The following is an 11360-nucleotide window of genomic DNA, read 5'->3' as shown; positions in this document are numbered from 1 at the left end:
AATTATATCTTTGATTCAAATAAAACACATGGTACCAAAAATGCAATTTTATTAACACCTTTTTGAATAGATATACAGTATGAGCATAGCAACATATAAAAATCAGTTATTTACCTAATAGTCCACAATAAAGCAGTAAGCAGTAAACCTGTGTATTACAGTGATTTATCAAAGGTAAGTGGTGATCTTGACACAAAACAGATATCGTTTTGGTTTCTGTGGTAAAATCACTGTAATGCAGGACAGTAAATGCATTTTGCTTTTACAACACAGCTACAATAAAAGACATCAATTTTCAATAATCAGTTCACATAACAACAAACAGAAACAACGTGGTTGTTGTTGACAGAAAAACAAGCCCAGCCTCGGTATGAAAAAGTACCGCAAAGGTAACGTAACACATTACTTTTCATAAAAAGTAACTAAGTAACGCAATTCATTACTTTTTATGGAGACTTTTTATATACTTTTAAAATTATCTTAACGTTGCAGCTAGTTGTTCCACAGCCTTGGTTTGATAGAAAACATGGTTTCTATAAAATATTGTTCTAGATATCGTAACAAAAAGCTATCCATCGTTTCGGTTGCTGTGTAATTTATTGCATCGAGGACTTTTATTTTGAATTGTATCTTCCGGGTATTCTTGTCCATCAGGGTGTGGAAGAGTTTCAGTCATTTCTGCCTTCACAGTCCTGCTGGAATCTGTCAACAGGGAAGTGTCAAGATGGCCCCGGGTGGACTAAAAGCGCTCGTAAACGAGAGTAAGTTTGATTTAATCGCACAAAACGGCCTTTAAAACATCTACTGACAATATATATAATAATTCAGAGCTTAAATATTGATATATTGGCCTGTCATAATATGTAATCATAGCAACAGGTGTACAGTGAGTGCTCGCTACGTCATAATGGACCAAACTTCCGTATGAAGTTGCTCAAGTTTAACAGAAACTTCAGCTTTCATTTAGTACATCTTCAGCAAAGTTTAACGACTCTACCCAACACGTTTATTCCTCAGAAATGTCATTTATGTAAATGGAGAGGATAACAGACTTGTTTGTACTGCACGATTTAAAATGTGTCAGTTGTGGTCTTGTGATCAACATCACGCCGGACATAATAAAAACACACAGGAAATGTCACTTTTTTTTTTTCATTAAACCCTTGCGAAAATGCACACGACCCTACACAGTATATTGCTATTACATTTCACCAGACTCATATTTTATTCACATTTATCATACGCGTCTAGATGTCATGCACTTCTGCTTCCTTCTTGTCAAATTTGACAAAACAGCCACTATATTTGGATTAGAAACAAGCCTCTTGTATGAAAAAATAAACACATTTTCGAATTTATTTATACATTTACTTACACAAAATTAACTTGTATTAACCAGGCAGGTCATTTAAGAACCAAATCTTAAGGACAGTAAGTTATTTGTTTCTTATTTTTGGTAGCCCTCGTTCTGAAGCAAATACTCCAGACAGACATTTAGCAAACTAAAGCTTATCATCTTAAGACTCATTCTCATTGTAAATGTCACAAATATCCTGATTTTCCATATTAAACACTAAACGTGATGATCTCTAACCAGACTACATTGTATTTGTCTGTAGAAATCCTCAGTGGTGTCATCAAGAGTGTGAAGAAAGATGGGGAATGGAAGGTAATATTAGTACAGTGGACTGAAGTTGTGTATTTGTTACATTGTTTCCAAATGACTCTCTCTGTGTATCTTTGTTGTGTTAATTTAGGTTCTCATCGTCGATCACATCAGCATGCGGATTCTGTCCTCTTGCTGTAAAATGTCTGACATCATGGCGGAGGGCGTTACGAGTGAGTATATTTCAGATTTTGTTCAAATCAGTTCACTATGAAACACTTTCCATTTTAAAGTTGCCAGTGTCAGATACTGATTGGTGTTGCAAATATATTGCACAGGGTTCGTACAAGGTGCTTAAAGTTCTTGAATTTGACTTTTTGACATTTAAGTCCTTGAAAACAGCAATATTTATGAAAAGGTACTTGAAAAGTTCTTGAATTATTGAAAGACAATATATGTGAAATTAGAGTTTTTGTGTAATCTTTTCACATAAAATCAACGCTGCAGCTCATCTGATATAGATATCGAGCCATTTTGCATGGCTATGAGTGTGACATTGCTCATATAAATATCCAAATATATGATACAGCTTTCATTCTTCAAATCAATCATATATTCATGGGAGAAAAAATCAGTTTGAATAAGGAAAGCAATATCTTTTTCATAGTATCCTTTCAATGGTTAACATTACCAGTCATTGCATGTGCTCCACTTTATTTGTACCATCTTGTTTTATTAGTTTATTTTTATTTATCTATTTATCTAATTTTGAAAGAAAATAAAGATATTGTTTGATAAGTGAGATCTCTGATTGTAGTCTTTGAAAACCAAAAAAGTAGTGCTTGAAAAGTCCTTGAATTTAATTTTACAGTATCTGTACGAACCCTGATTGCAAAATGTGTCTGTTACACTTCACTGGTTATCCTGTGAACCACTAGGAACAATCTTGACTTAAGAAAACAAGATGTGAGCTGTCCTGTTTTTCTTCACAGTTGTAGAGGACATTAACAAGCGGAGGGAGCCGATCCCTAGTCTGGAGGCCATTTACCTCATCTCTCCTGTGCCAAAGGTGAGCGATCTTTACTAATCACACAGTGGAAACGTTAATATGTTGCCTAGTGTTGTTAAATTATTTTTGATAATTTTTGTTAACTCACGGTCTTCAGTATGTTGAAATTATCTCATATTTGTTCTTCCAGTCCATTCATTCTCTAATCGGGGATTTTCAAAGAGACAGCCTTACATACAAAGCAGCACACATCTTCTTTACAGACAGTAAGACAGTTCATTTCACTATTAGCTTTAATCATTTATTTTTGCTTCAGCTTGAATAAATAATTACAATTTAATTATTCAATTTGAAATTGTGTTTCACCGTGCTTTCAGCTTGTCCTGATGGGCTTTTTGCTGAGCTCGGGAGGTCGAAGGTTGCCAAGGTCATCAAAACCCTGAAGGAAATCAATGTGGCTTTCATACCATACGAGTCACAGGTGTGTGGCAGCATAGCAAGCACATATACTACCATTCAAAAAAATCATTCTAATATGCTGATTTGCATTTTTCTTATTATTATCAGTGTTGAAAACTGATTAATAAATTTGTGGGAATGTGATGCAAATTTTTTCAGTTCAAAAAAAGTTCAAAAAAGTTCAAAAGAACAGCATTTATTTGAGAGAAATCTTTTGTAACATTATAAATGTATTTACTGTCACTTTTGATCAATTTAAAGGTACACTATGTAACTTTTTTTTCTGCTCAAAATTAACAAAAATTAAATGTGATTCAATACATCATCAATCCTTCTTCCAAAATGTGTTTCCATCTTACCCTAATTCATTATGTCAAGCCTATTATGTTTATATTTTAGAGCTGTCGGGATGATTTTCGCTGGAAAATGCATATTTTGTTCACTCGCTCTTGCGTGACTTGTCTTATTCGTAAATAGAGAAAAGTTGCTCTGCCTACTGTATGGTGCGGGAATGGCAGAGGTTAGTTGTCACAACAAGCGAGAAAGGTTGTCATGGAGCAAGCCTTTTAAGCATGAAATCACCCGTTTAAAAAAAATGCAGAACATAGGAGAGTCTGCTGGCAAAAAGAGAACGCGACAGAGCTCGTAATAAAACAAGAATCAACATTGACTTTGCTTTTGGGAGATGGTGAGGACTGAGAGATTTGAAATGTTGTAAAAGCGACACGGAGAAGGTGTTTTTATTACTCAATGGGTGAATAAGGTATTTTAATGAATAGATAAATTGCCATATGTAGCTCTCTAACAGAGTTCATTGTGAAGCGTTATCTATTGTGAAGGGTCCTATTCATCCGCACAGTCACGCAGAGCCAAAGGACAACCGAAACAATGTTCTTCCGCAAAATGCATGCAGTTTTGTTTTTTAACCGCTAGAGGGCTAAAAGTTACATAGTGTACCTTTTATGCATTCTTGCTAAATAAAAGTATTAATTTCTTTAAAAATATATATATTTAAAAAGTAAATAACATTTTTACTGAGCCCAAACTTTTGAATGTTTATGTTGCAGGTGTTTTCTCTAGACAACCCTAGTTCCTTCCACACTTTCTACAGCCCAACTCTACAGACTAATCTAGATGACAGGACCAGGATGATGGAGGCCATGGCCGAGCAGATCGCCACACTCTGTGACACACTGAAGGAATACCCAGCCATCCGCTACCACCAGTACTTGTCAATAGTTTGTTTTTGTTTCCTGGTGTAACGTGATTTGTTTAAGGTGTAAATGTAAACCAACTGTGTTTCTCTAAGGGGCCCAAAGGATAATTTCACCCTGGCTGAGTTGGTGGTGGACCGTCTGAATGCACATAAAGCAGACAATCCCAGTATGGGAGAGGTGAGATGTTGGCATATTTATGATGCACTAATAGTTTCGGTTTTTTTTTGCTTTGTTAATAAACGCCCTCTAAAACCTTGTTGTCGCACATATACTTCACACTTTCTTCAATACAAAGTGACACTTCTTGACTGTTGTATCATTTCTTACTCTGTTTTCTGGACTGTTTTCTCTTTTCTCTGTTTTTTTCCTGTTCTCATCTGTCAGCTGATATTTTCCTGAGGTTCAGGTGGGTGGCAATGCAAATCTTGCTTTTCTTATTTCCTTGTGCTTTGTTACATCTGTGTTCCTGTCACATTTTTCTTTTTTTTTTTTTTTTACTTCTAACCCCTTATCTGATTTCTAGCCCTGATCCTACATTTCATTTACTGAAATTATGTTAAATGTTACCAGATTTTTTTTAGGTATTTGCAACATAATATGGTTTAAATAGAGACTTCTTTCGAAAAAGTTAAAAATTTAAATTTAGAAATATTGTCTCTATATATTAAGTGACAGACAAGCAAGGATTAAGTCTGACATTAAAACCCATTTAATATTCTAAAACACAACCCTGGCTTGCTTGTTCTTAGAAAATGCTCTCTGTAAAGAACTGTAATTGCAGTTTAACAGCCTTTGTGATATTTGACTGACAGGGCACAGATAAAGCTCGCTCCCAGCTGCTCATAGTGGACCGTGGATATGATCCCATCTCTCCAATCCTGCATGAGCTGACCTTTCAGGCTATGGCTTACGATCTACTGGACATCGAGCAAGACATTTACAAGTATGTGATTGTCTGCCAGTTCCCATTATAATCAAACAGAAGGGTCCATGTTTATGACACTTTAATCTGACCAGTGATGTATGAAATCATAACCATTAGTCTATGAACTGTGGCATATTGCTGGCAGGTATCAGACGGCAGGGATCGGCGAGGCTCGAGAGAAGGAAGTGCTGCTGGACGAGGATGATGAGTTGTGGGTTCAGCTGCGGCACATGCACATAGCAGACGTCACTAAGTAAGAGCAGATCAACCATTACATTTTCTGCCTGTCTGCTGGGCTTTTTTGCTCACACCTTCTGTTCTGTTTCAGGAAGGTGACGGAGCTGCTGCGCACCTTCTGTGAGAGCAAGAGGATGACCACAGACAAGGTACATACACAATCTTTGTCCACTAGTGATGACGTCACACTGCATTTGATCAAACGTGTCAGCGTTATCTAGAAGTTCAGATGTTGCATTGAAAATTAAAACTAAGCTTCTTATGATGGTTTAAAAAATGGCAACACTTCACACATTAAGGTTCCAACACATTATTAGCTGATTGATAACGTAGTCAAGCCAAAGGCTAATCATATCAATTACCGTTATGTGTCTCGACGTCGTAGAGAGCGATACATAAAACTCATTACCATTCTGATACATCGACTGTATAATTCACTCTTCTTCTTCTGAATCAGTTTCTGGTTCAAACGGATATGGCTACACCAGTATTCCCACTTGTGCAGCATTTACTACAGTAAAGTTGACCAAGTGGATCCAGTAGTCTGAGCTGGTGTGATTGAGTGGTGACTGGACTAATTTGCATATTCATGGGTCTGCGCATACAAAATTAAGAAAGGGTGTAGAGTTACATTCAAGCTATTTTAAGGCAGGAAGAAATTATTTTCACAGGAAAAAAACATTTAAATATGCCATTTCAATTATCAAAGATGAGTTTTAATGGATAAAATTATTGACTGCAGGGGACTTTAAGCAGGCGCGTGTTTAGGTTATTAGGGGCCCTTAACAAATCTCCGGGAGGGGGCCCCAGTTGGGGTTGGGGGGGGTCTAGTATGCATCTGATCTAGACTACATGTGATTGAGAGCATTCTGAAAGACTGCTTATGTGTGTGTTATCAACATGTCAATTTATTATAAGCACAAGACTTTAACAGCCAATGACATTTACAGCTGGAGAGACACGACTGATTTTCTACTGTTTAGCGTCAATCACCAGCTAACTCAGCCAGATCTACATTTAGCCTTAGATGTTATATGAATATGGTCCCTGGAGCATAGGTTTTATCAGCTGGCAATTTTCAGTGCACATTTAAGAGTGCAAGTTGCAACTATTATTAACAATGGAAAGATGAGGCTTATCAGTATGTCACAATATCATCCTGTTCGGACTGTTTTCTGTTTTGCACAATTTCCTGCCAATCTGTCATCATAGTTATGCATTTCGATTCACAAGCTTGCAACTCGATTCAATATCAATTATTTTGGATACACTGTACATGGCAAATTTTCTCAAGAAAAAAAAATCTCTCAACTAATGCTGTAAAATATACATGGGAATCAGTTGGTACTACATTAATATTGAAGGTTAAAATGAACTGATTTGTATACAAACTTAAATTACACTTAAGGACATTTTTATAATAATAAAGTTATAATAGGCCTACCAACTTTAAAATTATTTCTACTTCAATTCGTTTTTTGAAATATAAACATTTAAATGGTGGCTGTCAACTTGACGGATTTATTCAAACATGCATTATATAGGCTATTAAAGAACATTAAATTTATAATTAATATGCAATATGGTGCATATATTTAGCTAAATGCTCCTCTCTAGAGTTAATGTTTCTAGCTGACTAACGAGTTTATGGTCACTGAATATGTTTGTTCTGAGGTAGCCTAAATGTGACGTTACGTGACATTGTTTACAAGCTTTTTTTATTACCGTCTTTCCACGGTTGAAACACTGATTGAGCATTTACATGAGACATGATACAGATTTTGGTAAGTTGTACTGTATCTTTTAACATACCTTCAGATGTTCATTCATGTTTATTTCGCTCTGTAACTGGTATTGATGCGGAGGAGAGAATCAGTTCACGTGCGCTTCACGCCCCTCTATTCTTGAACTGAGGTTACAGCGATCTGTCACGCCACATTAAAGAGCGCCAAATCCGTATCCTCGCGCTTTTTTAAGTGGGTATACAAAAATCCTTGGCAGTTCCCAGTGGGTATAAGGCATATACCTGCGTATCACGTAGACTCACAATTGTGTGCTTTGCATGGTGGGTAAACATGCTATTTACTTTAAGATTTGAAGTACACTACAAGTGCACATTCAAAACAACTAATCACTTTTTTTTCACATGGGTGGTTAACAATCAACATTTTCTAAATAGAAACATTTTTTGAAATCTTGATGAAAAAGAACAATTAAATTGACTTTTTACAAACATGCTCTTTTGTACCCAGTTCATACTAATGTGTCATTGACATATCTCCCCTCAGGCCAACATCAAAGATCTGTCTCAGATGCTGAAGAAGATGCCACAGTACCAGAAAGAACTAAGCCTGGTACGACTTCTCTCATAACACAGCTTCCTTTTTTCCTTGATGCTTGTATATCACGATTACTTTAACTTCTTGTTGTTGTTTGTGATGTCGACAGTACTCCACTCATCTGAACCTCGCTGATGCCTGCATGAAGAAGTTCAAAAACACATTAGACAAGCTCTGTGCGGTGGAGCAGGTCAGTGCTGTCTGCTTTTGACCTCAGACCAGATTCCATCACTGTATTAAGCAGTATTATTTCATTTTAGGAGTTTAATATCTAATGTTAGTGATATGTTTTGTGTAGTATCTTTCGTGAGGCTACATTCAGCCATATGTTCTGATGATGGACATCTTGAAAGCACAATTTACACTGTTTATGGGTTGTTTTCAGAGGGTCTCTTACTATCTTTCCTTACTATTTCTAAGCTTCTTATTGTCAATTTATGCAACAGCTTGTGCGCTGAACTTTGACCTGTTGCAGTAAAATAATGTACAGGAAGCTATTGCATAATCTTTGAAAGTACAGACAACATCGCAGGACATTGTACAGCCATCTCCCTATTTTATGTATAGCAGATGGACGATTTTTACTAAGTGCATGATTCTGTGTGTGGAGGTATTATAACCAGCTGGTTAATGACTGGACATGACTGCAGCTCATGCGGTTCTTTATGTGCCGTGTTTATAACACTTGGTTATCTGCTGATGGATAATCTCAACTACTTCCTATTTTGATGCACTCACATGTTTACAACTTATTTTATGTAATTGTTATGTAAATATCTACCTCAACATCTGGCTGTGAAGCTCTGCATATATTAACTAAATTTTGTAAAAAAAAAAAAAAAGAAAAGAAAAAAAAAAAGAAAAGAAAAAAAAAATGAATTAATGCACCAAATTTACAAACAAAAAAATCACACCGTTTGGATAAGTTTTACCGCGGCAGTAAAATATTACATGCGTTTCTGTCAACATATTATTCAGCTGAATCATTACTGAAAAACATATATTTAGTTTCTCTCATTCATTTGAATGTTTTTATGATTCAAAGATGTTTAAATGAGTTTAACAAACAAATGGGGCCATAAAAATTAAAATAGACATTTTTCAAATCCAATATTTTTCAGGATTTGTGTCTCTCATTGATCAGTCTTCATCCCTTTAAATGCTGCTTCCAGTATTTTTTTAGAAGTAATGACATACGCTGTAAATACTACTGTTCAAACGTTTGGGATCGTAAGATTTTTTTTGAAGAAAAAACTGATACTTTTATTCAGCAAGGATGCATTACATTAAAGGGTTAGTTCACCCAAAAATGAAAATTCTGTCATTAATTACTCACCCTCATGCCGTTCCACACCCGTAAGACCTTCGTTCATTTTCAGAATACAAATTAAGATATTTTTGATGAAATCTGATGGCTCAGTGAGGCCTCCTTTGAGAGCAAGATAATTAAGTTCACACTTGTAGTTTGGTTAGTTTGGTCCGGACCAAAAAAAAAAACAAAAACAAAAAAAAAACATTTAGTCCTGGTCCGATTAGCGTTCAGATTGGCAATTTTATTACCGAACCAAAAGATACCGAACCTAAAGGCATAGGGATACGTTCACTACCTGATTGGTCGGATTTTATGACGTATTGCCAATTCTGAGACGGAACTTATCGTTAACATCCAAAACAACGCTGTGTACTGAGGTAAATGTGCTTGTTGTGTGTGCGTAGTCTGCATATGATGGTATTTTGGCCAGCTGGGAACTCGTGAAGAGCTTATAAAATGTGTAAAGCAGTCAAAACAACGGCGGGAATCCATCCGTCACACACAAAACGGTCTGCTGCATGAAGACGCGCGTCTGACGCCTGTGTTGGGCAAACTTGCGAGTATGATGAAAAAAAAACGATATGCGTGAGCATTCTGTCCTTTTTAGGGTCTCATCTTCCTGTTTTTGGTTCGTTTACATTTCTTTGGTCCGTATTGCGTTCATATACCATTAGAACCGCACCAGAGTTTGTTTTCGAAGCAGACCGACGCCCATCTTTTCAGCGGTCTCGGCCCGCTTATTTGGTGCGCACCAGGGTTCGGATGGCAGCGTTCACACATGTTCAAATGAACTGCACTAACAGAGCAATCACACCAGGGTTCGTTTTAATCAAACCAAACATGACAAGTGTGAACACACCCTAACACTTTTGGGTGCCCAGACAGCTACTAAAAACATATTTAAAACAGTTCATGTGACTACAGTGGTTCAACCTTAATGTTATGAAGCGACGAGAATACTTTTTGTGCGCCAAAAAAAAACAAAATAACGAATTTATTCAACAATATCTAATTAATCTAAAGAAAAGTGACAGTAAAGACATTTATGTTATAAAATATTTCAAATAAATGCTGTTCTTTTGAACTTTCTATTCGTCCACAATAATATAAAGCAGCACAACTGTTTTCAACACTGATAATAATCAGAAATGCTTCTTGTGTAATTGTTTAAACAGTCATTAAATGAAATGCCGTACTGTTCTCAGAAGTGGTTTTGTTATTTCCTCCACAGGACTTGGCCATGGGTTCAGATGCTGAGGGCGAACCGCTCAAAGATGCCATGAAGAATATCGTTCCTGTTCTGCTCAACACCGAGATCGAACCCTACGACAAAATCCGTATCATACTGCTTTACATTTTCCATAAGAAGAAGGGTATGAAACACTCGCATTTGCGTATAACTTTATTGAAGGCTGACAGCTCTGAATGAATTAAGCAGAAGTAACTCTTCCTTACCCACAGGCATTGGTGAAGAGAATCTCACAAAACTCATCCAGCATGCAAACGTGCAAAAAGACAGTAACATCATCACCAACCTGCAGCACCTGGGCTGCCCCATCATCGCTGGGGTAAGATGAGACGCTCTAATGTCTGAAGACAAGCCCATGTGCAATATGCAGACTTTTTTTTCTCCTTTTTTAATGAATTTTCCTTAGTTATATTATAAAATTGTTTTAAACAGAGTCAGAGCTGAAGAACAGTATGATAACATTGTTCTCTGTCATGTCTTTTAGGGCACTAATTCTGGTAAGGTTCTGCCTGACAGGAAAGAACGCACAGAATCCACATATCAGCTCTCCCGGTGGACGCCCATCCTGAAAGATGTGATGGAGGTCGGAAAACACTGTCCGTATGAATTTTATAATCATATATAAGAATGTAATGATTCTTATTTAAATTCCTCTTGCTCTGCAGAACATCATTGATGACAAGTGTGACAGGAAGCAGTGGCCGTTCCTGTCTGATCCGGCCCCCATCACCACCACCACATCAACTACAGTCAGGTACCAGCACTTCTCACAGACACACGAGACATTAGTGATCGAATAGATTAGTTACACTTAATAATTCATCTTAATTAGTCAAAAAGGTTGAGATCCACTGTTCTAGACTGTACAATCATCTGACCAAATCAAAAACAGGATTTAATGGCTTTTGTTATTTACATTTGGGTAACACTTTTAGTGTTCTTGTTACACACGTTATTACAGTAATAGCTATAAATTATGCATAATTACATGCAACTTACCCTAAACC

At 36.6% G+C, this 11360-nt stretch overlaps 1 protein-coding gene across 1 annotated transcript in view; it reads left to right on the top strand.

The window, feature by feature from the left end:
• Window positions 1-623: 623 nt before the first annotated feature.
• stxbp2 (syntaxin binding protein 2) overlaps window positions 624-11360 on the top strand; it is a 13704-nt gene continuing 2967 nt past the window's right edge. Inside the window, exons 1-17 of the mRNA XM_051887797.1 lie at window positions 624-761; window positions 1620-1669; window positions 1758-1839; window positions 2599-2675; window positions 2806-2881; window positions 2993-3096; window positions 4142-4299; window positions 4384-4468; window positions 5104-5234; window positions 5362-5469; window positions 5545-5602; window positions 7742-7807; window positions 7902-7982; window positions 10336-10477; window positions 10566-10672; window positions 10838-10936; window positions 11019-11107. Of these exons, the coding sequence (XP_051743757.1) occupies window positions 725-761; window positions 1620-1669; window positions 1758-1839; window positions 2599-2675; window positions 2806-2881; window positions 2993-3096; window positions 4142-4299; window positions 4384-4468; window positions 5104-5234; window positions 5362-5469; window positions 5545-5602; window positions 7742-7807; window positions 7902-7982; window positions 10336-10477; window positions 10566-10672; window positions 10838-10936; window positions 11019-11107 (1550 nt within the window). The 5' untranslated portion in view covers window positions 624-724. The remainder of the gene's footprint in view (window positions 762-1619; window positions 1670-1757; window positions 1840-2598; window positions 2676-2805; window positions 2882-2992; window positions 3097-4141; window positions 4300-4383; window positions 4469-5103; window positions 5235-5361; window positions 5470-5544; window positions 5603-7741; window positions 7808-7901; window positions 7983-10335; window positions 10478-10565; window positions 10673-10837; window positions 10937-11018; window positions 11108-11360) is intronic.

This window comes from Ctenopharyngodon idella, chromosome 3 (genome assembly GCF_019924925.1).
Source record: "Ctenopharyngodon idella isolate HZGC_01 chromosome 3, HZGC01, whole genome shotgun sequence".
Taxonomy (NCBI): Eukaryota; Metazoa; Chordata; class Actinopteri; order Cypriniformes; family Xenocyprididae; genus Ctenopharyngodon; species Ctenopharyngodon idella.
This window is presented reverse-complemented; position numbering and strand designations above follow the sequence as displayed.